A 27,998-nucleotide genomic window follows, 5' to 3' on the forward strand; every position below is an offset into this window, starting at 1 on the left:
CTGCGAGATACACAGGCAGGCATCGCAAGAGCAAGGCCCGGGAGTGCCCTTCATCGTCTAAACTGGTCATGCTTGAACATAAGGAGGATTTATTGATTTTATTATTTCTTAACAGCACGGTGTGCTACTTTTCGGGCAGAAAATGGCGAAGATTTGTGCGGCCGAGGGGCCTCCGGCCGGGGAAGCCAACGCGCAGCTCCTTCCGCTGCCGAGTCGCGGCGGTCCCGCCTCCTCAGGGCGGCCCCGGCCCGGCCCGGCCCGGCCCCTCATGTCGGCGCAGGCGGGGAAGCGCCGCGGCACCGGCGCTGCCGCTTCCCTCCCCTTTCCTGCCTCTTCCCCCGCCGCCGCCGGCTGCGCTCGGGCCTGGATCGCCACGCCAAGGCCGCCGCGGGGTGAGGAGAGCGGGCGGCGGCGGGGTCGGGGCCGCGGAGGCGGGCGGGGCACGGCGAGCCCGGGGTGGCGGGGCGGGCGGGCGGTGGTGCCCAGCGCCGCGGGAGCGCCCCGGGAGCGGCGAGTGGAGGCTGCCGCCGCCAGGCTCTGCTGCGGTCCGGGTGGTTCTGAGGCAGCCCGTGGGCTCTGTCGGGGCTCCCCGTTGCAGATCCGAGCTGTCGGTGTTCCCGCATTAGTCCGGCTGGGCAGGAACTGGGTTTGAGCTTCCTCTTTCTCTCCCGCCGACTGAACAGGGAGTCTGCATCGGCTGGGATCAGCCGCTGGAAGCTCCGGGTAGGTGGGATGAGTCCAGGCCTCCGTGCCATCCCAGCGTGCTGAACAGCGAGTACTTAACACTGCTTCAGGCTGCGCTGACTCGGAGGTGAGAACACTGTGAAAGCAGCACACCGCTACAGCTCCTGTGCTTTTGCTGCTCTTCAGAGCATCTCAGCCCGTCCTGGTAACATTAGCTTCTCCGTTTGTCCCTGGGTTATGTCATGCAAGCAGCTGAGGCTTTAAAATATGAAGAACATTACTTAAACTGTTAAATACAAGGCTGACATTAAAACTGATAATGTTGGCTTTTAAAAGGAAACAGACAAGTGTGTAAATGTTGAGCCTCTGGTAAGAACTAGGACATAACGTTAGAATGACTTTTTGACATGCATTTCTTTGAAACAGATTCAATACCGGTGGAACAAAAGGGAGAAATAACTTGAATGCAGAAATACATTAACCAAGTTTGTGCTATGATCACTTGATCATAGTGTCATTAAATCCTCCTTGTGGAAGGAGGTATTTTGCTCTACCTGATGGGTGCACTGGCAGCATCTCAGTGCTGTAACTATGACTGCAGGAAGAGAATGGGGAAATGAAAATTATGTTGAAAGAGCCACTGTCAAATGAGTCTGTGTGAAACAGGTGGCTGAGTTTCTCCTGCCAGTTGATCACACGTCCTAGTTTTTTACAAAAGACTGTTTGGGAGGGCATAGAGATTGAGATGGCTGTCACCAACCACAGCAGTGGAAGCTGGGCATTTTTATCCAGGGGTGGATCACCTTCCCCATCTCAGTACTGCAATCCTTTTATGTTGTGTAGTCCCAGAGTGCCAGTGCTGTTTGTGGAGGGTGATTGTGGAGGGGCAGAAGAGCTCTGATCTACTTGATGGCTTGCTTTGAAGGGGACCTCCAGGCTTGTGTCTCAGGCAGTAGCTGAAATGAAGGCCCTTATTTAAGCAGGGACTGAAGCCTTTGACTGTAAGATGTGGTGTGTTGCATTCTGGCTTGAGATCTGGGCTCTAGTAAAATGGTCATTGCTTGTCTTCAGCCCATGTGGTGTCAAGGGCATTGGAGCTGCTCTGAAGTGGCTGGTGGTGTGGGCTGTGGTGGAGCTGCCTCATGCTGCCTGCCTTGAGTGCTCACTGAAGTGCAGGAGTTAATATCCACATGGTGGAAGAGTTTTGTGGATGAGATTTGTGGCCTGTGTCCCATGTAACTGCCCCTTGCTGTGCTATTTCAGTACTTTCTAAAAACCAAAAGGATGAATTTTGGGTCAGAATGTTGCAGTCTCCACATTGTGACAGACTGCAAGTCCCATACTTCGGAAATGTTAAAATGTTTACCAAAGTCACCTGAACAGTGAATAGGAATAATATTTTGGGCAGGTTTGGAAGCTATTTTAGGGTATATCTGATATCTGTGCTCTTAAAAAAAAAATGTCCTTAGTATGTCTGGGCCTTTACTTTTCAGTCTCAGGAGAGAGGGTTGTCAGCTATTGTGTAGTTTCCAAGGCAGTTTGTAGAAAGCTGAAATAAGATATGTGACCCAGAACATCAGTTCCTATCACTACTGCAAAAGTACACACAGGGTCTATTTTGGTCATCCTGTGTTTGGTGGCTGTCACCTGCCAGGTTCAGGAAGCACCCCAGTTCCCAGTGTGCATAAGTAAGAAACAAGGTGCCCAGGGTCAGCTTGTTCCTAATCCTGGTGCTTATTTATCACCAACTTAACAATGAAAACATCCTTGTTGATGGCCAAAGGCCTTAATAGCAAAGATTACGTTTTTTCTTACAGTCCTATCAAACTGTCTAACTGCAATGTCTTAATTGAATGTTGCAGTAATTCAGATCTTTGGGTGTTGGTTTCTTCAGTTAGCTGAAACACTTGTTTCTTAAGGGTTTTCAATTAATCTAGAAATAATGCAGCATAAATGTCTATTTCTAGCTATTCAGTGATCTTCTTTTCAAAAAAACCCACTGATCAGATGGATGCAAGTTGATCAGCTTGGAGCTCTTAATGTAAAAAGAGCTGCTCTTTCAGTAAATCTAACTGTTGCAAATATAATGAGTAAGACTTGCATTTCCTCAGTGGGAAATTAATGTCCATTTGTATTTTGAAAGTATTTATTGAAGATTTTTGCGTTTTTGTCTTCTGGCTGGCGTGTGTTTTCCTTCTCCATGTCCTGTGATGCTCCACAGGCTTCTTAATGTTCAAAGTGATTCCTGTGTAGCATCACTTTTTTATTTTTCAGTTCCTTTAATGAAGAACTGAGTGGGGCAGGGAGGGGGTGCCAGCTGCGAGATTGCATCTAACATAACCAGCTCATTTCTTTTTCTAACCCTTCTAGTGTACACAAATCACATTGAATCATGGCAGCAGACTCTATGGAAATTGATGATGCTTTGTATAGGTAAGATTGTCTGATTTTTAAGCATTGATCCTGACTTTTCAGGAACACTTACGTTTACATGCAGTATTGTTACATTTTCATTCATCCCTCAGTTTTTGCCGTGCTTCTCGGTCCTCATCCTCAATATCTCTGTTATCCTCCAAACCTCAGGGTGTTGGATTTGAGGTTTTTTTTGTAGATTAAAAAAAAACCAACTGTTTCTTTTGGTTTAGTTTTGTTTTAATTTATTAGCTGGGAATGTCTTGAGATCACTTGGCATGGTAATTGTTCAAAAAGTCTCTCCTGGGACAAATGGTATCCCAATGGTGGGATTAAAAGCTTCTTTGTAAATCAAAAAGTAAAAAATAATTTTAAAAATGCTTGTATGCAGAACAAATAAGGCTTCTTTTTAATTCAGTGCAGTACTTCTGGTGTTGTGTCACTTTACTTTTTGGCAGTAGCCTCATCAAAGTTGTTCTTTTCCTTGATGAAAAAGGTGATGTTTGGAATGGTATAAGTTTAATTGTGCAGATTGATGTTAGGACTCTCCCAGATTTTAGGATCTGACTACATAAGCTGTGTCACCCTCTGTTTTGAAGATTTTTGGTAACAAAGAAATTCTTTTGCATGCATGTGTCTTCATCAGTTAATTCCAAAAACTGTGTTTATCCTGAAAAAGTTTTGCAGTGGACTTTATTTATCATCTCTAAAACCTGGCACTGACAAGGTCTGACTAAATGCATTTCACTGTACGCATTGTGAATGCAAATCTTATGGTTGATTGATAAACATTTCAATTTTGAAAAAGTTTTTTAATGACTGGGAATTCTTGACTTGTTTTAATATGCTCTTGACTTTTTATCTTGTTTTGATCTGAATTTGTCTTTGGTGTAGTCGCCAGAGGTATGTTCTTGGAGACACAGCAATGCAGAAGATGGCTCAGTCCCACGTATTCCTGAGTGGTATAGGTGGCCTTGGGGTGGAGATTGGTAAGTTAGGTAACATTTATTTAAAAAGACACAAGTGTATTGTGTAAACACACTGTCCCAGAATACTTGGAAACCTTAAGTTTAAATATAATAAGCATGTCTGAACTGTCTGAGTGAGTTTATGTGTGCATTATGTATATTACTAACATTGCAGATGCAGGAAAGATCCTGGACTTAAGTTCTCATTTTACTAGAACAACATTTCAAATTTTACTTTAAAATGTGCTTCCATGAGCCAGATTGCTTTACCCAAATCTTGTGTCCTGGGTGAAGGTTTAGGGTAGGTAATCCAAGTTACTCTTTTAGGCATCAGTATCAATGAATGTATTACAGGACTAGCTATAGCCCGCATTTTTCCCAGGTGTGAAATGGGAGGGTGTGTGGGAGAACAGAACTATTTGGTGAAAATGCATAACTGCCCTGATACAAGAGACTCCTTAACAATTTCCCTTACTCCTCATGAGCAAGATTTGTTTTGGGTGGTTCGTGCCTGGGGTGTTACTCCTTCAGTTGCCTCTAGTGGTTCTGTGCGCCAGATGGCAGAACAGAGTCATGGGGTTTTGCAGTTTGTCATTTCTGTCTCTGTAATCACAGTTGTGGGATGAACAGCTGACAAATGACAAATGTAGAGGGTCTTTTTAACCTTGCTTGTGTTATTTTGCTTTCTGGGGTGCAGTAGAATGCTTGAGCCAAATGTAAAAGAGAAAAAACCCTTAAGCTATGAAGTTCTTAACACTGAAATACTGTTATTGTCCACCTGAAAAACTATCCAATTACAGATTTGCAAGTAACCTGCAATAATCTCTCACTCTGGTTTTGCTTTGTTCTTGCTTTTTCAGCCAAAAACATCATTCTGGCTGGGGTAAAGGTATGTAGAACAGTTCTGTTGTTGGGTATTCTTCGGTAAGCATGAGAAAAAGGCAAAACACTACTAACTAATTAATCTAAAGTTTCTGAATCTGTTTTTCAGTAGAAGGGTTGTGAGAACCTAGGGGTGAAAACCTTCAATAATCTGGATGTTCTAGTGGTACTGTTAGAACCTCACATTAATGTCCACTGTGCTCTGAAATATCTCATAAAATATTTTAGCCAGCTGCTGATTAGATACTGAATTCTTTTTCTACAGAGTGGCTTCTCCTAAATGTAGTGGTCCAAACTCAAAACCCAGACTATTCAAAATATCTTATCTTATTTTGTCATCCATGAGAATCTTTTTGTGTAGACATTAGAATGGTTGGGTGTTTTAATCCAACAACTGCTTTTGTGCTGCTGTGATTAATTTTATTAGCAAGAAGCCTTTTAAAACTCTTCTTTCCAACAGAAAAAAATCAAGTGAGTCCATTAATTTTCAGATCACAATTTCCCCTGTATCACAGTCTGGCAAAAATGATCCTTGATATTTAAATGCTGTCTGTTATCACTGCAAACTGGGAGGAAAATGCTGAATGGAAGTGCATGTTGCAGATGTGTTTTGCTCTCTCAAACAGTAAGAGTTTTCTTGGGAAAGTGGCTGGAAGAGCTTGTTCTTATATGTACTACAACTAAATCTTCTGCAGTGTTAGTCCTCCAATATTTTATGGGGATTTAATCCATCCTTTTGGGTGCTGTGACCTTGTATATTTCTTCCAGCAAATGCTTTTTGACAAACTTTCTTAGGCTCTTACAGTTCATGACACCAAGCACTGCTCAAAATGGGATTTGGGGATCAACTTCTTCATCCATGAAGATGATGTTACCAGTCAAAGGAACAGGTTAGTGAAGTCTTTGGAGTGAGAGAGGACTGAGCCTGACGGTCTCATCAGCATCAAAAATAGCAGTTTCTTGTCCAAGAGCTGGTAGTACATATCAAACCCCTGTTAAACCCTTTCTCTGGAGTTGCTGGCTGTGAGTACAGTACCCAGGTAGATGTTAGAGGAAGTCTAGACTTGGGACTGAGGTTCTGAGTCATAAGTGTCACTGCTTGGTATGCAGATTGATAGTGGGGGCCAGAATGCATTTCTTCCTTGGGCTTTCTCAGCCACCTGTACAACTCTAGACAACAGCCATGATAGCAGAAAATTTGTGAGTCCTGTGATATTGGACACAGCAGTTTTCCTCAGACCTGCTAGGAATTGAGGTGTAAGTTAATCGGTTGTTGTTATTACCAGGAGACATTGTGAGGGTCTCTTGTAGGGCATTGTTGTATGAAAATCTATGTTGAAAATACAATTTTGTAGATATGTAAAAAATTGAAAATTGCTTTTCTTTCAGGGCTGAGGCCACACTTCCTCGTATTGCAGAACTCAATCCATATGTCCATGTAGCAGCATCAACTGTGCCACTAGATGAAACCACAGATCTGTCTTTCCTAAAGCACTACCAGGTATGTCACTCTTAAAGCAGTTGTTATGTGTATTTGTGTATTCTGTTCAGAGTGTACAACTTGGATTTTTTATGTAAGTAAACGGAATGAAGAACTTTGAAGTATATGTTGAGATGGTGTAAATAAAAGAGTAGGTCTTGTATTTAGACTGATGAAGTGCTGTGCTTTTTTTTTTCAAGTGGGTTTGTGTTCCCACCACTTTCTTAGTACACTTACTATGGAATTTGCTATGACAATAAGTAGCTAAGTGGGGTTGCTGTACAAATTTCTTTCTTTGAAGGTGAAGCTTTGACCTTTCTTTGCAGCTACATAGCACAGATGTTCTGCATATATTCTGTGTGCTGTATTTGAGGCAGCAGAAGCTCAGGCTGTATATTTAGATGATTCATGTATGTATGTGCCTCTGTGGTGGAGTGAGGGCACTTGCAGTTGTTCAGTCAGCTGTCTCCTGCCTGTGTGCATGGCTCAGTCTGAGTGGGGAACCTTTGCTGTGTGGCTGACATACAAGCACACCAAGTTTGTGAATGTCCCAGCTACAGCAGGCCAGTGTAACTGAATGGGTTGCAGTGCACGTGCCTTGGAACCCAGTACTGTCCTAGGCATTAAAGGAATGTGTGTAGAAATTCTGTGTCTGCAATTTGATGACCACAAATACTGGAAGCCTGTGCAGACTTCTTGGTGTGCACTGATGAGTGTTATTTATGTTTTTTTGCTAGCTTTGATCCTAAAATTCAAAATCTACATTTTTGCTGAGATTATCCATAACTGTTTTGGTAAATATTCAAATTGGGTATTGAATTCCACAGCTGCAGTCAAAAAAAAAAAAAAAAAACCACAAAAAAAACCCAACAACAAAAAAACCATACAAACAAAAACCCGAGAATTTGCTGTTCCTGTTCTTACTCATTCATTTCCAGAACCTGTGGGGTGGTAACCAATCTGCTTTAATGAAAAAACTTCCTAAAGACTGCTTTCTTTTAAGAATAGGAGTCATGACACTTAAATAACTTAGTCTAGGTACCAAGTTTTCCCATAGCCTGAAGATAATGATTGCTTTCAGTGTCTTAAAAGTATTTCTGTTCTTGTTCACAGTGTGTCATATTGACTGAAGTAAGCCTCTTGCTGCAGAAGAAGATTAATGACTTCTGTCATGCTCAGCAGCCACCTATTAAGGTAATAGAAAAAATGCAACACATGAATAATCTGTACAGTGGGCCTTCTAGACCTCCAGGGTTTTCTTTCTAAAAATGAGAAAGCTGGTTATGAGGTATATAATTCAATGCAGATGAAATGTTGGTGCAGCAGCAGGAGTTCTGGGAATACAGTGCTGCTACTGGTATGATCTGGATACCAGCACAGGTAACCACAGCTTGGTCCTTTAATTAAAAAGCAATCATGTTAAAGAAATAGTTTTCACTATTAACTCAAAATTGTTCTGAAAGAATGTGCTGAGACTGAAGGATGTGCTGAGACTGAATGTAAGAGAAGCACAAATGGCAGCATTTCACTGTGTAGTGGTGTTGTGAATGGGCTCAGAAATGCTCCTGCAGGTTCAAGGTCTGTTGTTGGTGCTGGGCTGTGTAGTGTGTCTCGAGTACACAGCAGGTTTCCACTGTAGAATCAAACCTGCTGGCCTTCAACAGCTCCAATGTGAGGCATCATATCTTTGGCTTGTACTTTTCTAGGGATACTCATGATGTTTACTTTCTCTTGTAGTTCATCAGTGCAGATGTGTATGGAGTATGTTCACGTTTGTTTTGTGATTTTGGTGATGAATTTGAAGTGCTGGATACAACAGGAGAAGAACCAAAGGAGATCTTCATTTCAAATATAACACAAGTAAGGGATAAAAGTCAGTGTTGCTTTAACTGTGTTTACAAGGACTCATTGTTGGCTCTTAGAAAAGGAGAGTGGCAGAGTGCTTTGCTTGAGCAGCCTGCTAAGCAATTTAAAATTGGTGTTATAGGAGAAGCAAAGTTACTTTGGTTACTTTGTTCTTATCCTTGCCTCCTGGTTGTTACTTACTATGTAACACACAATAATGATTTTTTTGATTGGAGAGAGAGCAGGAGGAAGAAATGAGGGGATGTAGAAAGAAGAAATGTAATTTTGGTATGGGAATAGGGTAAGTCTTGCAAGGAAGCGTGAAAATAGGCATGAAAAGAGCCCTTTTTATAAGAAACTGAAGCACTTACAGGCAGACTACTGGAATAATCAAGGGAATTGAGACCATTTTTTGAAAAGACATTTAAAGGTTTATTTTAACCTACCAAAGCAGAGGCAATGAGAAACTTCCAATGCAGAATGTAAGGATGTCCATTTAATCTTGTATTATTGTTTTATAAAGGAAAATTACTTTAGGTCCTTTTTTCAGTTCTGGAAGTCCAGACAGTAAGCTCACTGATCCAGCAGCAAGTCCTTTGTCCTATCTCCAGTCTAGATATAAAATAACCAATCTAGGAGGGGTTGTACAGCAGGTTGGGTTTGGTCTGGATTAAAGCTTATGATATGATGATTTGAGTAGCCTGTTCCTTGGAGCCATTAAAAGGGAATGGATGATTTGATTGTTCTCATTAATTACATAAGGAGTACACAGCTGAGTTTCATGGCTTGTGCTGATTACCTGCCAAGTCAAGGAATGAATATACATTTGTATACATGCCTTGTGTTTAATAATCTAATACTTGACTTTAGTTGTATCTTCTTCCACTCTGAAGTGTAAAATTAATGAGAATTAGAACTCAATGCCATCAAGTGCCTGTTCTTGTCCCACAGACAGAGTCAAGGTGGCACTGGTGTCCCTAAATCAAAGCAGAATTTTCTACAGTCAACTCCTTTGCCATTGTTCATTGTCCACAGAGAATGCAGTCCACTGTAATTAAGTTCTATGCTGCTTAGCTGGAATCTTTCTTGTACTGGAGACTCAGAAAGGGATGAGAGGAGACTTTATAGGCCAGACTTGCTTGCAAATCCACCAGGTTACAGCCTGAGGTGCAGCACAAGGTCTTGATGATCTGTGTTCAGACTGCAGTGAGGTCTCTGTGTGCGTGGCAAGTTGGCATCACATCCCCTAACAGGATGAGATGTTGTCTGAGATTCCTGCAACTGTAAGCTTGTCTGTGACCTGCTGAAGCTGTGTCTCTCCTGTATGTTGTCCAGCTTTTTAAGCTTCCAAACTTTCAAGAATGAGTTTGGATGTCCTTTCTAAGGATATCAGTCAGAAAGGAAGCATGGAGTAATAAGGACCATTTACAAGACTTTATTTTTTTAATGCCTCTGAAAATTTCTTTGAACGTGGGGACTATTTTTAGTTTGGAAAAAGGGGACAAATCTGCTACTGTTTTAGAACATAACAATGGATCTGACTGCTGAGAACTAGCAAATGCAGTTTGCTAACATACTGAGAGGTGAAAACAGTAAAAATGAGAAAGTTTGTGTTGTAAAAACACTGTTAAATTGAAAATTGTAGGACTGAAAAAGTTGCCATGACACAGTTGCTGTGACAGAAACAAGGTGTTAAAAGTCTTAGAGACTGCGGTTTCAGTAGACAAAAAGCTATGTGCCTGCAGTACAATGTGACCCCTATGCACGAGAGACTTTCCTCCTTGCTGACTGCCATTTTTTATTGCAGTCAAATCCTGGTATTGTCACTTGCCTTGAAAATCATCCACACAGGCTTGAAACAGGACAGTTCTTAACCTTTCGGGAAGTTAATGGAATGGTGAGCTTGAATGGATCCACACACCAAATAACAGGTAAACTGCTGCTGACTCATTTGCAAGGTACTTACCTTCTGGTCTGATTTAGCCACTGCAGTGTTAGTTACCATAGTCAGAGGAGTGCTGGGTTGTGCAGACCTCCAGTGAGCTTGCACAAAAAAGTTGCTTTTTGGTACAAAGGTCTTCCTGGTGTTTTTTTGATGGCATTTAGTAAAGTCTACCTGAACTCATCTTGCTGCTTAAGGAGCTGATGGAATTGCTCAGCTCAAACTGTGGAATCTAGTTAGCAGCCTCTGAGCTGACCATCGTTCATCTGATGATGAAACTGTTTTGTTATTTGGAGGGTCCCATAATGCCTGTGGTTCTGTCATGGTTTTGGGTGCCACTTGGTGTGTCACTGTTTGCCTTGTAGCTTATTTGGGGTGACCATTTAAGTGTACAGGGATGCATTGACAATATTCTAAGAATGCTTTTACAATAATTTTCATGATTTACATCTACCCTGCTTTGTTCTACTTTATTCATGTCTCAAGGCATTCTTCTTGGTCCCTGTGGATGCTGGGGAATTTTTCAGTTCCCAGATCTGAATGTCTATTTGTTTGGAGCAGAAGAGAGAGCAAGTGGGTGGGGGTTGGTTGTTCGTTTTTTACTGTTTTGTGGTCTGAGACAAAAAACAGTACCCTTGAAACATGTGCTTGAATCTGTTTCCTCTGGGACCTTGCATTTTGCTAGAACTGATGCTGCAGTCAGTTCATTCCTCCTATTCATTGCTTAGCTTTTGCTTTTAGTTCTCCATGAATTAACAATTTTTCTGTCTTTTTGTCTTGCCTGAATGATGCTTCCTGTGTATTAGGGGGAAGATGTGACAAAATGCTCCAGCTGCCTTTTTTGATTACCTGTAGTTCTCATCACAGGGCTAAAGTTCTACTCAGAGCAGTTAATACTGGACATTGCTGTGCGTGTTCTAAAGAAAATGATTTCATTTTTGTTAAAGAGCTGTGGTCATCAGAATTCTTGTTAAATCTGCTGCCACTTAAAAAAGCTCATTTCATAACAGATCATGTGAAACTGATGCTTTGTCCCTCTGCCAGTTTCTGGGTTAATCCTGTTAGAAGGATCAGCAGTGCTTATGCTTTCAAAATAAGGTTGCCTACTGCAAATTGCAGCACTAAAAGAAAGGATAGGCAATCCCCCCCACCCTTCATTGTATAAAGAACTGTAGCATCCAATGACACTTTGAATTATCTGTCACTGTTTATTTTCTCCTCTTTTCAGTGGTGTCACCTTACTCCTTCAGCATTGGTGATACATCAGAGATGGAGCCTTACCTGCATGGAGGCATAGCTGTGCAAGTGAAGACGCCCAAGATGTGTTACTTTGTAAGTGGGTGCTTACAGAACAGAGCTGGGTTCTCAGGCGTTAATGCTCTGAGCACTGGAAGCAGAGTTCAGCACATACATGTTTCCTAGAATTATAGAATGTCCTTTGTTTGGAAGGGACCCACAAGGATCATGGATTCCAGCTCCTGGCTCTGCACGAGCCAGCCCCCAAAATCACACCCGTTTAACAATGAATCTTACCACTAGGATGTGAAACATCTCTCCGACCATTATTGATAGAACTCGCAGTAGATGATTGTTTCTAGCATCTAGTATGGTATGAATAATGAAAAGAGCAATGGCAGTGCTAGTCAGAAAGGATATGTATTTCTTAATCTCTGTAGGAAGAATATTGTTTTGTCAGGTAGCAGTGGCTGTTGTGTCCTTAAGTAGTTGTTGTCATGAATTCTGTTTTTCCAGGAACGGCTGGAGAAGCAGATAACAAATCCATTATGCCTTGTTCCAGATTTTAGCAAGCCTGAGGTAATTAGCATGTGGGGATTTGGGCATAAGTGCTCTAATAGTAGAAATACATGAAATGTAATCTGTAACTTTATGTTTAACATAATATAATTTCTACTTTTTGCCCTTAATGCTGGGCTTTGTTACTGATGTTTGGCAAAATGCAATGCATTATAATGCCTAGTTAAAAGAAGATTACTGCACTTTGCAATTTTAGCTCTGAATTTTTTTGGGGACTCTTCAGTTGGACTTAGTTGAAGTGGGTGCTGAATGTGTGTAAAGGGTCTTGCATTACTGAGCAACACTTTTTAAAAAACATTATTAAAATGTACTTAAAATTCACTTTTTAAGGCCATTTAAAAACTTTTTTTGAGTGTTGTACTTAAAAGACAAGAAATGAAATGGTAACAGAAGAGTTCAGATAGTTGTTTTTGTTTACTTCATTTCTTTCTAGTTTGTAACTGATCAACAGCTGGTTTTGTCTTAACAGGCACCTTTGCAGATCCATGTTGCCATGCTTGCCTTGAACCACTTCCAGGAGAACTTTGGTCGTGGACCCAACATTGGGTAAAGCAGCAGTTCTGTGTTTGCCAAGCCTTGAACCAGACAGATCTCTCCTTTTTGTGTAGTTCCTGGATGCCTGTGCAGCATGGCACCTTTCCTGTCTGGTACCTGATAGACCATGTAGAAATGGAAAGATGAAAAATGTTACCTGATGTGTATCTCAGTGTGTAACAAGGCTTTCCCAATATAGCAATGACACTTTCTGGGCCCAGGTAGACAGGAGATACTTCTGGAGGGAGCCCTTCTGTGTTCTAGTTTTTTTCACATTGTGGGACTGATAAGTTGTTTCAGTGATCCTGAGTTATCTTGTAGTTCATGGATTAAAAAAAAAAAAAATCTGAATTATTTGGGTTTAATTTTCAGTGTTTTTCATTTGACTGTAGTTCTTGATGTGTGTAATTTTGAGTTAAATGTGACAAAATTACTTAAAAAGTATAAATCTTAAGACTGTGCTTGCATGTGGGCTTTTCTACTGAGACTCCTGTTCTTGAGCTAACCCAAATATTTAGAAGTACATCTTGAATGCTCACTGTTAAGGATTATGTGAGACACCAAGCTTCCTACTGTATCCATTGCTTTTTTCTTCCATTGATTGTGTTTCCAGAAGAACTCTGGAATGTTAAAGTCATCATTATTGTTTCTACCCTGGTGTCTAGATGCCTTCAAGATGCTGAGGAAATGCTGAAAATAGCCATTTCTATAAGTGAAACACTGGAAAACAAAGTGAGTAAGGAACCATTATCATTATGACTTACTTTTTAATAATTTTAATGCTTATTGACTAGCCTAAAAGTCATGCTTTAATTTTTGGTCCCTGTTCTGGCCTTTCAGTCCATATTTAGATAGATCAGCTGGCTGTCTGAAAGCCATGTGAGGAAACAGAATGGGATTTTAGCATGGATTCAACTGAATGTTGACCTGACATGAAGGCTGGTCCTCTGGTGATGTGAATTCAGTTTTTAGACAAATGCATGTGATAAATACAGGGTATATGGTGGATCTATCTTGGCTGGAAACATTTTACTAGTTAGAGTGAAATAATCTGTCTTTTACTGAAAAAGAATGGTCTGTGAAATTGTCAAACACTAACTTGTTCACTTAGTGGGTAAACCTGTTCCTGTGTCTTATTTTTCAGCCTCAGGTGAATGGAGATGTGGTGAAATGGCTATCTAGAACTGCTCAGGGATTTCTACCTCCTTTGGCTGCAGCAGTGGGTGGTGTTGCTAGCCAGGAAGTCCTGAAAGCAGTAACAGGAAAATTTTCTCCATTGCAGCAGTGGGTAAGGCTGTCTTGGTTTTCGGATGGTTATTTTGACATCTTATGAATGGATGGTTGTGTGTAAATGCTGTATGATCAGAGTAACCTGAACAACTTCTGTGACATGGAACTAAAAAAAAAAAAAAAAAGTTTGAGACTATATTTAGAAAAAGTAGTGGTTTTATGCATATAATAAAATTATAGCCAGTTTGAGCTAAAATTTTTGTATTTGGGGTTCAGATAGCACATTGTTTTTCCACCCTAGCAAAAAGAGCCTTGGCTTGTCACTGTGTGGATCTAAGGTGTGATATAGTGCAAATACCAGCTTAAGCTACTGTACATAAGATCAGGCCTTTCAGACTCTCAGAATAAGTGTCAGAGGACAGTTGGATTGAAAAAAAGTCACAATCTTCAGAGTTACCTGTGGAGGGGTATGGACTTCTAACATGCCTGTCAGAAGTCAAAAACTTGTAGCTCACCTGTTTGAGTGAATGTTTATTCCCCTCTGTGTCTAAGTGATTTTTCCTGTCCACTAAAATTGTGAAGTGAACTGTAGGGTACCAGATGCTGTGTAGTCTTTCAGTGACAGTAAAATCTTAGTGCTCCTACATTTCCAGACTCTGTTGTTCATGCAAAGTAGTTAGTTTTTAAATTAAAATAACCTGAATGTTTTTCACAGGTTTTTAATGGATTTTTTTCCTTTTTTTTTTTTTACATTTTTTTACAGCTATATATAGATGTTTTAGACATTGTAACACCTCTAGAGAAGGTGGGCTCTGAGGAGTTTCTCCCACGGTAAATATAATTGCAAGCTGCTGTCTTATGTAATGTTCACATCTGAGTCTCAAGCAGGCACAGATGTCTTTTAAAGTTAATTCAGTGTTGTTTGCTGGAGGGACAGGTTGGGGGTTAAGAATGTGTGTCCTATTTCAGCATGAGCAGGACTTGTAGACTCAGTCTGACTTTCTTAGTTCATGTCCAAGTGTAGTTTGGCATCAATGGTGCTACCATGATAAATAGCAGCTTGAAGTCTCCTGTTTTGTCTCCTGTGCCTGCTTAGGGGAGATAGATATGATGCCTTGAGGGCTTGTATTGGAGATGCTCTGTGCCAGAAGCTCCATGATTTGAATGTTTTCTTGGTGAGTATGACTGACACTGTTACACTGTTTGCAAAAGATTTGTTGGTACTGCTAATGCTCATTGTCCTCAAAATACATGAGGGCAGCTCTGTGATGTGCCACTGCAGAATAAGTGGTCCAGAATTGGAATGGGACTTGTCCTTCTGGTTTCCACTTATATTTCTCATTCTACAAATGTAATGTTCTTTAGGTTGGCTGTGGAGCCATAGGCTGTGAAATGCTAAAAAACTTCGCACTTCTTGGTGTTGGTACTGGGCAAGACAAAGGATTGGTAAGTCACCTGTTAATCTTACTTCTCATTAGAAGTAGGTGACAGGGAAGAATTAAATAATTAGACTACTAAAATTGTTAAAAGCCTAAATCTTATTTCAGGTTGATCTCTGTGCAGAGGATACGGTGGCCTTGGCTTAGAAATGTGTGCAAATAGAAGGAGAAAACACTTGAACAGTCTTGCTGTATTTTGATTTTAAAACAAAATAGTCAGTCAGTGTAGGCAGAGCTTTGGCCACAGTGGATGCCAATAGCAATGATTTGTTTTGACAAGTGTTTATAGAAGTTTCATCAAGATTCTTGCTCAGTGTTACACTTAAATTGTAACTTCAGCTGTTGCTTTTGCCCCTTCTGACTTAGGTTACAATTACAGATCCAGATTTGATAGAGAAATCCAACCTGAACAGGCAGTTTCTTTTTCGACCTCACCACATACAGGTAGGTTTTCTTATTCAGTAAATTTTCTGGACTATTGTGTTATGTCCTGTGTCCCTACAGAGAGCTGAACTTTTGAGCGTCTGTACTCCTGTCCAGAAAAGACAGGGGTTTTTTTAAACAGTGCCTGGAACTCCAATGGCATCCAATTCATCACTAGTATCAGTTAAGTAAAATTGACTTGTCTGGTCTTTATTTTGTACTGGTGTTTTTGACTAATGAAATCTCTCAAATTTGACAGTTGGATTAGTACTGACTTGCTTAAGAGCCTGCCATGTGTTACTATGTCAGAAATGCTCTACTATCCCATTGGTATTTGGGGAAAATAAAACAACAAAAAATAGACAGTGCTGGCAGAAGTGTTCTTGATAGAGCTCAGTAGTGCTGCTGATGACACTTGACCGAAGTTGGTGTCTTCTGACTTAATTCAGTTTTCATTAAGCTGGTAATTAGTTTTGAAAAAGCCCAACATGTGCATTCAGTAAATGCTTAACAAAGAAGCTGTTAATTCCTTAGACGCAGAGAGAACATCCTCGTACTTGCAAACACAGCACAAAATAAAAAAGGTGGCTTAGATCATGACAGCAATGTGGAAAAAGGCTTCCCCTGCCCAAACCCCAACAGTTGAGTTTTCTGCCTCCTGTTTGTGTAGCAAATCTGGGAACAGATTGCACTTTGGATGGATAGATAAATGGAAGGTGAACCCTGAAAGCTTTAAGAAGCCACAGGCTTGAGTGCTGATCTCTAGATAATTGTGGTATGGCTAGAAGTGTTGGGTAGGTCAAGAACTCTATTTCAGTTTAGCTTCTGAAATTGGTTTTGTGTGGAATGCCTTGCAGTAATATGATTATTCCCAGGTGCTTGATGTCTGTGCTGCATAGACACAGTCAGACTTCCTGATGGGTTTATCCTCAGACAGTCATGAGCTCCTCCCTTCTTTTCAAGAAATTCTTATGAGTGGCAGCACATGGCATCAGTTTGTTACTTGATAAACCATTTAACTGCTCCCACCATGTAATCTCTGAAACACTAAATAAAACAAAAAATAAAACTAGATCAATAAGATATTTATCACTGAGGAAAGTATATGAATAAAAAAATGTTGTTTATTGTATGTTTTGCATACTAACATTTCTGCCAGTGAATTTTGTCTGATCAGTAAATGAAGTTGCTATTTCTGTGTCCCTGATGTTCTTTATCTGCATATTGCTGATATCTGTATTTATGCTTTCAGAAACCTAAGAGCTACACTGCAGCAGAAGCAACTCTGAACATCAATCCTTACATAAAGATTGATTCAGATATTAATAAAGTTTGTCCAGCCACTGAGAACACTTACAGCGATGAATTCTACACCAAGCAAGACGTGATTGTGACTGCTTTGGACAATGTTGAAGCCAGGAGATACATTGATAGGTAGGGGGTGGAAGGGAAGCAAGGGCAGCTGTTAACTTCTGATGAGGGTGAGGATACTCTATCAGTTTTAAGATTATTAAAGCATAAAAATATGCATTTAAATGTAAAAGTAGAGATATTGACATTTACAAATAATTTCTAATGCTCATAATCCATACATGCTGAGATGTATGGTATCCTGATCTAACCTGAATAGCTCTTATTTAATCTCTTTTTTCCCTGAGTTTGTTGTAAGCTTTCCACACTTCTGAAAGTGCCTAAAGACAACTCTAGTTGCACTTCAGTAATGTTTGCAAGGCGAGAATGTAGAGATTGTTCTGTACTCTGATAGTCTGTGTCTTTCCATGTCAGTCGTTGTGTAGCAAACCTGCGTCCTCTTATAGACTCTGGAACTATGGGAACAAAAGGACACACAGAAGTTATTGTGCCCCATCTGACAGAGTCCTACAATAGTCATGTAAGTCTTTCAAGACCATTGCTCACCTTCTGTAGCTTGTCCCATGATGCCCTCTGATTCTTTGATCATTTTTATATGTCTTTCTAAAATAAGTGGCCTATTTGAGCTGCTGAAAGACAGTACTGTTAGGAAATAACCACTTCCTTTGTTTCTGAATTAAAACTCACAGGAAATAAAATTTGAGTAGTTCTTTACAAGCACACATAATAGTTTGAATAGGAAGGGGGAAAATGAACCTTCAGGCTCTATTGCTGATAAACACTACCTGCAGTATTCCCTCTATTTTAAGTTCTTGTGGAGAAATTCATTGGTTGAGAACACCATGAAATAGGGCCATGTGGATACAGAGACAGGATTTGGAGCATCCCAGTTGTCTTGTTAGGGTCCATAAAGAAGTCTTTCTGGCCTTGAGTGGCAGGGCATGTTTCATGTTGAAAGTGTACATGAATGCCAGGTCCTCATCTTGGAAAACCTGGCTGGCAATTTCATCTGTTTTTTGTGTTTCAAAGTTCAGTTTTGCTTTCCAGTGTTGAGTTTAGACTATTCCTCATAAAGAAGAACTGACAGTACTAGTGTTCATAAAAGATTTCTAAGCATAAAAAGCCACTTTGTATTTTATAACAGCAGAGTTTTTAACTTATGTTGTGTACACATTCTTTGTGCAATTATTAACAATTAACCTGGATAAGCCTGCATTGACATGCAAGCCTCTTTAATTACAGCGGGATCCACCAGAGGAAGAAATACCTTTTTGCACCTTGAAGTCTTTCCCAGCTGCTATTGAGCATACGATACAGTGGGCAAGAGATAAGGTAATGAATTAGCCTTTTTGGCATTCAGGACAACTCCATGTGTTTTTGGAAGGGTAGGCATCTGATACTCTTCTTGCATAATGCCATATTTGTTCTTTTTATTTTACAGTTTGAAAGTTCATTTTCTCACAAGCCTTCATTGTTTAACAAGTTCTGGCAAACCTATCCGTCAGCAGAAGAAGTTTTACAGGTAAGGGAATCTTGCCAGGGTAAAATAGAGGGTTTAAACTACTGCTTTATGGATTTTGTTTCTATTTAAGGCCAGTGAGATTAGGGTTGTTTCTGACTTTTTTCAGAAAACCTGAAGATTAACTTGGCCAAGTTATTAGTTGATCATATGAACAGTAGTTCTGGGGTGTGACATAATTAAAAGCATCTCCAGCTCATGGGCTCTGTGCACGATTTAGAAATACCAGAAAGACTGAGACACTGCTAGTGTGTGATTAGTGTGTGTCACACTGATGTGTAAATAGCTGGGAAAAATGAAAGTAAGGCTGAGTTTGAAGCGAGTTCATGTAGTAATAAATTGGATCGGAATTGTTTACTGTCTTTTTCTTTTGAGTCTGTAATGGCCTGTGGTCCAAAGGGTGGGGAAGTAAATGGGGAAAAACCCCAGTGGAAAGGAGCACATAAAGGATAATATTTCTTGAAGTGAACCTCTGTTTCCTCGTGCCTGTGGAATACTACAAACATATTTATTGTTTGACTGGATTAGAAGGAATCTTGTCTGTTTTAACATTTTCATGTTTCTTTATCTAGAGAATAAAATCAGGAGAGAGCTTGGAAGGCTGTTTTCATGTTATTAAAACTCTCAGTAGAAGACCCCGAAGTTGGACGCAGTGTGTAGAACTAGCAAGAGTAAAATTTGAAAAGTATTTTAGCCATAAGGTAGGTAAGACCTATAAGTGAGGTAGTATGATGAGGATGATGAAGATTTTAGAAAACCTGGTGGCTCTAATAATGAAGTATCCAGGTCTTCACATTCACTTCCATCTCTTGATAAATAATGAACTATATTTGAAACCTAAAAATGCTGCATCCCTTTCTACTGTAGGACTTCTAGGTCTTGTTTATTAACTCACTCTTAGTACTCTGTTCAGTAGTCTCCATGCAGTTTTCTTGGCATTTTTTCATAGTTTTCCGAAGTATCAGGATTATCCGATGTCTTTTATTAGGCAGTAGGTTTTTGTTTCCCACACTAAACTCCTGTTTCTGAACTCACCTTTGTAACCCTGATTTTCTCAAAGACTTTTCGGAAATAAGAGCCAGTTGTTCTGACAGTCTGGTCTACAATGTTGCTTAAAGTATGTGTGTAATTTTGTAGGAAAGATGGGATTTGGTTGTTGTGGGTTAATAAACATTCCTGTGCATACAGAATCCCTGGTGGTAGTTGTCACATTGAGGAAATACTGCATTCCAAGTTGTGAATCTGTATGCAAGAATTCTAAAGTGACAGTAACGTGGGGGACAATGCTTTGCTGCTTGGATTAAATGCCTTCCTTGAGCTTTGTACAGATGAGGTGACATTGTCATCTCTGTTCTGTGAATGAAATGGGCAAGCACTCTGTTTAGTAGTCCTTGTCTTTAAGCTGTCCATCTTGACAAAGGTGTTTGATTTTCTTAACTCTTTAAATTACTTCAGCTAGTCAGGCTTGGTTTAGTATGGTCATGTGACAAATGACTAAAGCCTCTCTGGCTTTTCCTCTAGGCTCTTCAGCTCCTTCATTCATTTCCCCTTGATACACGATTAAAAGATGGAAGTAAGTACAAATGCCCCTTTATGCCTGTTGAAAATCCATGACATATGTCATATTGTTGCTGCTCCTGGTTCCTTAGGATTTCATCTTAAGCCTGTTTTTCTACCAGGTTTGTTTTGGCAATCACCAAAGAGGCCTCCTTTCCCAGTGAAGTTTGAATTTAACGATCCTTTGTAAGTATGGTGCTGTCCCAGATGAACTGTATAGCATCCTATAAAGCCCACCTTACAGCAGGAAGTGCAAGGCAGTGGCTTTATAGCCTGGAAGTTGGACTGGAATCAATAGCTGTTTGTGCACAGTCTTATCCTGTGGCAGATTTGGTGAGCTGCCAAATACTTTCACTGCAGATAACTTAACTTTCACTGATATGGAATTGGAGGGTGCTGTTCTGACAACATCTAATGTGAAATGGCTTTGAACAACCCATTCATGTCTTATATGGCTGCAGAATTACTGAGTTGTTGCTGTCACACCTCCCTGCCTCCACTGTCCACATCATAAAATGCAGGATGTGCCAAATGACCTAGTGAAGAGACTACTTTTCTTGTTCATTACAATTTGGGTCTTATCTAGATGGCTTGGGTATTACAGATAATTTTAAAAATGGATGTGGTTGATGGATTAAAAAGCTTTTATGTGCTGTATATGTACAGTTGCTTTGAGAAACTGGATCACTGTTTTTAGTTTGAGTGAAAACTGACATCGTGGTAAATATCAAAGTAATTCTGAGATGAAGCTTTTTATCATATTGATGTCATATGAGCATTTGTAATTGTTTGCTTGACTGTAAAGAATAAGGAGACATGGTTTTCATTAAATAACTCTCCACTCATCAAAATTAGCTTAGTTTTGGGGACAACTTCTAAGTCACTCAAAATGTGCTGTTTTGTACTGTGTACACTGAAGGATGGAAATTCTGTTTCTCAGTATGTTTGCTCAAGATCTTGAACATGAATGCAAACCTTTGGGCAACTGAAGTAGAAAAAACAACCAACCAAAAATAATTCTTTTTTCTTTAGGCACTATGGTTTCATCGTGAGCACAGCAAAGCTCTTTGCAACAGTATACTGTGTTCCTTTCACAGAAAAGGTAATCCAGACTCTAACAGTGTTCTCTTAACCTAATTTGGTGTTCAGTTTGGGCCTATGTCCAGTTGACAGCTCTTTTCAAGGGCTGAATAAAGTGTTTCTTATAGTAATCTGTCTTTCAGTACGGTCTGTTTGGCAGCTGCTTGTAATTTCTTTATTTAAATCCCTAACCTGGAGAAGAAATGAGTACTGTATTGGATATTTTCAGTAAGCACTGAACTTAGTAATTATTTTGATGCAATATAACTACTGAACTGAATGAAAATCTCTTTAAGGCTTTTTTAAAAATTGAGTGCCTTAGGCATGCTATGGAGGTTTTTTTTTACTGCTTACAGTCTCTGCATTGCTTATCCCCTTTTTTTTTTCTTGTTTGTTTTTTAATTGGACCTTCCTGTAAGTCAGGTTTGCACTTCAGTTCAGTTTACAAGTGCTAGGCACTTCACACTGCTCTGGTTTGCTGTGGCAAATGAAGTCACTTGGTGTTTTAATGATGATGTTTAGCTAAAACATCACTGAATATCTGTGAGACTTCTTGGATCTAGTATTCTTTGAAATCCTGTTGGATTTACAGTCTTTTTGTGGAGGCCTTTTTGAGTTGATATGAATTTAAATTGTTTTTCTTCAAAACCATAACAGGACTTGTCAGAGGAAACCATTTTGGGGATTATTTCATCCGTGAAGGTACCAGAGTTTAGACCTTCAAACAAAGTAAGTGTAGTATTTAATTTAAAGAAAAAAAAATCCTCAAGCAGTGTCCCACATCTCCTACTACTGCATTGATGCTAATTAGAAATAAAAACAAATTTTAATGTGTTTTGGGGAAATAAGTGTGTTAAGGTTAGAGGAAACCCCTGAAGGAACACCTAGTTCAATCCTCTTGCTTAAACAGGGGCAGCTAGAGCAAGTCATCACGGACTGTGTCCCACTGGGTTATGAATATCTCTGAGAATAGAGACTCCGCAGCCTCTCTCTGTGGCAGTGTTCAACCATCCTCACAATTTTTCTGGGATGCTTTTGTTTGTTTCTTTTTTTTTTTAATGAAAACATTCTTTGAATGTTTTCTTTGTATGTTTGTATGTTTCTTAGGGAATTTTATGTGCTTCAGTTTGTGCCCTTGTGCTGTCACTGGGCATGCTGTGCTGTCTGTACTTCCCCCCATGAGATACTTGTAGACATTGATAAATCCCACTGACCCTTCTACTCTGAAGATCCTTCTACACTGATCTTCTCTACTCTGAACCATCACAGCTCTCTCAGCTTCTTCTCACATGAGAGATGCTCCTGTCCTTTAATGTTTTAGAATCTCTTGGCTGGACTTGATCCAGTAAATCCATTTCTTGAGCTGGGGGGGGAAAGTCTGCAAGGAAGACAGAAAATTTAGTACACTTGACAGCTGCACTCTATGAAGTTCATGTATTTTATTACTCAAGCACTGTGCACACACACAGGTTGTACAGACTGATGAAACTGCAAGAAAGCCAGATCATATACCTGTCAGCAGTGAGGATGAAAGAAATGCTATTTTCCACCTGGAGAAATCTATACTATCTAATGAAGCTCTGGAAAGTGAGTAGTGCAAACCAGTGTCATAGTTTAGTAATATCCTGCATTTGCTATGAGTGACATTTAGGTCTTTGGATGAAGCAGTTCTGGAATTCTGCAAGAAGTGGAGCTGATACCTAAAGCTTTCTGAAGTGCCATGCAGATGCCTGTCCTGTTGCTTGACATTATCCTATGGTTCTGTATTTCTGAGATTCCTGGAAGTTTCAGGGCTTTCTGTTATACTTGCTTGTAGTTACAACACTGATGACAGAGAGCAGGCAGCAGTGGGGAACTGAACTCTTAAGGAGGGGAGAAGGATGCTGGCTGGATCCCAGATGGACTACAATTGATTTGGGCATGAGAAGGCTGAGTGTCATCACTTAGAGCTCTCAATCTGAAATGATCCTAAATTGTAAAGACTGTTAAGAATCTTCCTCAGTATCTTCTGGATTTAAAATGAGGATGCTCGCATCCCATTTTGTGCCTGGCCACATGAAGAGGCCACTAGGCAATAACTACATGCAAGCTTTTTTTAGCCCATGAATCCAGAAGAAAGATTAGCTTATCCCTAACTCAAAACAACCCAAAACACTGATTCCAATGCTACTGAGTCCATATTTTGAAATTTTTGCAGGTAAACTAAGCTTTAAAAGGGAGCTCTCTCAGAATGGACCTTTAGTGACGTGGGGTGTATGAGAAACATCCATAGGGATGGATGTTCAAAATCTATTCTGGTGGTGAAAGGACAGTAAAATTATAAAGCTCTGTTGATGTTTATTGCATTATTCACTTTTAGCAAGTGGTATTGAGAGGGGCGTTTCCTAGCATAGGAAAACAAATAAGGCACCAAGCTCCAGGATGTGAAATACTTAATTTGTTAAGGTTCTTGTTCCTTTAAATTATGTTTAGGGCATCCTCAGTTTTCTAATAATAATTTGTTGCTCTTTTATATTTTCTCTTTTGTGAGCAGCTGACTTGCAAATGAAACCCATCTCCTTTGAGAAAGATGATGATAGTAATGGGCACATAGATTTTGTAACAGCAGCGTCAAACCTGCGAGCCAAGATGTACAACATTGAACCAGCAGATCGGTTCAAAACAAAGCGCATTGCTGGAAAGATTATTCCTGCCATTGCAACAGCTACTGCTGCTGTATCAGGGCTGGTGAGATTGATTTTTAAAATGCTTATTTCTTTCTCTTACTGTTTCTTGCCTTAAACTGCTGTTGTCTGGGTATTGATTACTGCTACCCTGACAGAGGCTCATTTAAAGAAATGGATTTATTTCATAGGTACCAATAGCAAAGGTCATGCTTGATTCTAGATGAGGTTGTTGAGGAATGCATATAGTGCAGGTAGCTCAGCGTGGAGCTGCAGTGCCAGCAGTGCCAGCTGAGCTCTGTGTGGGAGCCTCAGGCAAAAGGTCATGAACTGATGCTGATGACCCTTTGCACAACAAAGGGCACAGGGACCTGGGGACTAGCCAGGTGACCAGACATTCAGGGACACAGCAGGAGCTGAGGACTCAGCTGGAAGACCCTAGAACTGTTGGGCACAGACACTGTAAGGATACAAAAGCCCAGGTAGTCCTTTGTTCAGGGCCCCTTCTCCAAGGCACCAGCTTGAGTTGTTATTCTGTTGCTACATCATGATAAAATTACTCAAAGAACCCAGAAGTCTGAGACTCTGCTAAGGAAAACCCAGGGTCCAGCCAGCAAGGAGACCTTGTCTGGCTGTGAGAGTGGGCTGAGTAGTGGGGTAGTAATTGAGAAGCTGCCCAGTGTGAAGGAGATTCAGTCCCAGCAGTGAAAGTCTTTGGTGCTGTGAGTGTGGCTGCTGGAGTGACTCCTGAATGGTCAAAAAGGGAAGTTTCCTTAACATGTTCATTTGGTGTTTTTATATTTGATTTGCAGCACAGAAAGATGGGTTGGAATTCCACATTTTGGGTTGTTTTTGGCCATTAGTACTAACTTCCATTAGAATGCCGCTGCCGAGAGTGGAAAGGGTCTGTTCTGTAGTAGTTCATGCTCATGCATCTCAACAGAACATCATGTTTGTGGAGTTTGCATGAACCAAACAGTTTTAGAAGAGTACTACATTAAGAACAGTTTTGAATATTTTAATATTTCCCTTGGCTGCAACAGAATTTGTGGCATAGTGGGTTGCATTTCCATGTTATTTGCTGATTGGACAAAGGCTGAACTCATTAATAACTTCCTTGGTAGTTGCTGGCCTCTTAACTACACTAGAGTTGATACCACTAAAACCTAATAAGTAAATTCTAATTTACTGCAGGTTGCACTGGAACTTATCAAAGTTGTGGGTGGCTACCCAGCTGATGCATACAAGAACTGTTTTCTGAACCTAGCCATTCCCATAATGGTCTTTACAGAAACTGCTGAAGTAAGAAGAACAGAAATCAGGTAGGAAGGACAATGGAAGAAGGGCAAGGGCAATCTTTGGAAACCTACTAATTGATACTTAGAACTTGCTGAACCATTCCAACACGTGTGAAGTTTGACTAGTTAGTAATTCCAGATATCCACATTAAGGCCTTATGTGCTCACATAGCAGAGCTGTGATGGAACCACAGCTTGTGGCCATACTCCAGTTTAACATTCTAGATATTCATTTTTGTTGTTTAAACTTGGAAGATGATGAATTGCTTCATGCTTGCTATCAAACTGCTATTCACTGACTGTGTACTGCTAGAGGTGTAAGTGATCCTTGTAACACTGCCAAGGGTGTCCCATAATGCGTTCCCCAGGAATTTCCTGTTTGGAAAATGCAGTCCATATTCATCTGTCCTAATTTAAAAAAATAGTGGGTTTAAAGGCTTAGTTTGGTTTTCAGTGGAAGCTGTTAATTGTGAGATTTTAAAAATCCAGAGAAGGTAGATGCTTGGCATTATTCTTAGGAAACATCCTGGACACGCTTTTGCATCTTGTTCAATACAAGAGCTATTTTTTTGTAGGTCTGAAGACTCAGTAACTTCATTGTCAGATACCACACTTACTTACTGTGTCTTGTGCTTAGCAAGGTCAGAGGGCTGGAGAAATGGCTGCAGAGAGGGAAGTGGTTTTTGCTCAAGATTAAACAGCACATCAGCAAGAAGACATGGCAATTCTCCAATACACTTTTAAAGGGAATGACTGAGTTCACATTCTAAAGTAACAACCTTTCACTTTTTAAAACAGAAATGGGATATCATTTACCATCTGGGACAGGTGGACAATTTATGGGAAAGAGGATTTTACTCTCTTGGACTTCATAAATGCTGTCAGAGTAAGTTATCTACTGTCCTGGGTTAATACAAGACAGGAGGAAAGGGGTTTCATTTTTTGGGTTGTTGAATTGTGTTTTGATTTCTTTTTTATTTCCATCAAGTTACTGTTCAAACCAGAATAATTTTAGTAATAACTAATGTCAATGGGAATGTCTCTAAGTAAAGGCATCCAAGCCTGTTTTCAAATTCCTTGTTAATTCAGTTGGCTCAAATGTATCTTAATAAAACTTTCTATCAGCATCCATGCATTACCAGGTTTTCTGGTTTGGATCCTATGGATTTGAATAACTAGCTGTAGTATTTGCAACAGTAGTACCTGCTGGTTTGGCCAGCTGTTCTAATCTTTTAACAAGTTTTAATTTGTGAATTCCAGGAGAAATATGGAATTGAACCAACTATGGTTGTACAAGGAGTCAAGATGCTTTATGTTCCTGTGATGCCAGGCCATATTAAAAGATTAAAGTTGACGTAAGTGGATGGATTTGGGGATGCAAGTGCACATACAAATTATGTTCATTGCTTGTATCAAAGGATGTGTGTCTGACAGCAGTATTTTCTCTCAGTGGTTTCTAGCCATTAATACGTTGGGGGAAAAAAAAGATAATTTCTTACTTTTTGTTAAAAAAAAAAAAAGTGTGAATTATCTTCTGTGATGAGAAAAGGAGACTTGTAAAATGCTGCTTTAACTGTTGAATACCAGAATGAGAAAACTAAAGAAGCCTGACAACAATTTCTTAAAGGGGAAAGAATATACCACGGTTCAAGCAGAACAAGACTACTAGAACCTTTTGAAACTGGCTTAAAACTAATGCTGATATTTAGCAACTAAGCTCTGAAGGAATAACGTATTTCTTGCAGTTTAAGATTTCCGTAAGTCTGTTCAATTATAGTAATTGCTTGAGATTCTCCATCACTTCAACCCTTTTAAGAATGATGACGTTCAAAAAGTCTTTGCTATGCTGCTTACAGACAGGAAATTGAGGTATTTCACCCTGGAAGTTTGGCATGATGTGAAGGCAGGGCATTGGGTTTTGACTGAAGGCCTTTGCAAAATAACAGCTAGATCTCACCCAGGTTTAGTTCTGCCTTACAACTGTGGATTGAACTACTCTAGTTCAAAAATCTATTCCTTACAGCTCCTGTGAAGTGTGTGGTAGTCAGTGCTCACAGGCTTTGCTGAAATAAGTGGATGCACTGATCAGTACTGTTTTGAAGGCCTGACAGTAGGTATCAGGCAGAGAGGTATGAGCAAGCTACTTCAAACTCCTGGGGAGAGAAGAGCTGCCAAGCTTTAGAGTGCCTGGCATACTAAGATGAGAATTTACAGCCTGTCTCCAAAAATATTGCTTATATGCTTTCTCTTACAGCTGTATAAATAATTTTGAATGGGTGGGGTACGTAAGGAAGTCAAAGTCATGGTATGAAGCTGCCTTCTTGTGAATATCAGGATGTTTTACTACTCTGAGACTTTAATGGGCTGTGTCTGTCAGGAAAACAGAATACTATCTGCTGAAGCTCAGGTGGAGGATCAGCTTTTGTGTGCAATTTAGAGGTGGTGTATTCTCTATTTTAATTTGGTCTGTAGTATGCTGGGCCAGTACATGTTGCTAGCAGTGAAATTCCTCCTGGTATGGTCCTGAATTCTCACTGGTGCATTTATGAACTGCTCTTCATTTCTTTATAGGATGCAAAAGCTTGTGAAACCATCAGCTGATAAGAAGTATGTGGATTTGACAGTATCATTTGCTCCAGAGACTGATGGAGAGGAAGACTTGCCCGGGCCACCAGTGAGATACTACTTTGTTCAGGAAGACAATTGATGGTAGAGACACAAAGTCACTCATGGACCATTTGTTCTGAAAGGAGTGTGCTAATTTTCAGCTATTAAAGATGGTACTATATATTTCTTTTTGGTGAAGCCTTAATTAAATGGTGAAAATCAGTGGCTTTGCACTGAAGACAAACTGGA

The 27,998-nt window shown here is 40.1% G+C and overlaps 1 protein-coding gene across 1 annotated transcript; it reads left to right on the top strand.

Moving 5' to 3' along the window:
• Positions 1–257: 257 nt before the first annotated feature.
• Positions 258–27,998, top strand: UBA6 (ubiquitin like modifier activating enzyme 6). The gene is made up of 34 exons (XM_050974192.1): positions 258–392; positions 684–811; positions 3,055–3,117; positions 3,991–4,085; positions 4,925–4,953; positions 5,742–5,836; positions 6,336–6,447; positions 7,540–7,620; positions 8,164–8,286; positions 10,079–10,202; positions 11,442–11,545; positions 11,966–12,028; positions 12,498–12,574; positions 13,228–13,294; positions 13,707–13,850; positions 14,556–14,623; positions 14,889–14,967; positions 15,158–15,238; positions 15,598–15,675; positions 16,907–17,088; positions 17,440–17,545; positions 18,268–18,357; positions 18,467–18,547; positions 19,117–19,245; positions 20,066–20,117; positions 20,224–20,287; positions 21,134–21,203; positions 21,839–21,910; positions 22,651–22,768; positions 23,715–23,908; positions 25,039–25,166; positions 25,941–26,028; positions 26,403–26,497; positions 27,714–27,998. The coding sequence occupies exons 3-34, from the start codon at positions 3,077–3,079 to the stop codon at positions 27,847–27,849; spliced, it is 3,066 nt and encodes a 1,021-aa protein (XP_050830149.1). The 5' UTR covers positions 258–392; positions 684–811; positions 3,055–3,076; the 3' UTR covers positions 27,850–27,998.

The sequence above is a fragment of the Serinus canaria genome, chromosome 4, assembly GCF_022539315.1.
Source record: "Serinus canaria isolate serCan28SL12 chromosome 4, serCan2020, whole genome shotgun sequence".
NCBI classification, from domain to species: Eukaryota; Metazoa; Chordata; class Aves; order Passeriformes; family Fringillidae; genus Serinus; species Serinus canaria.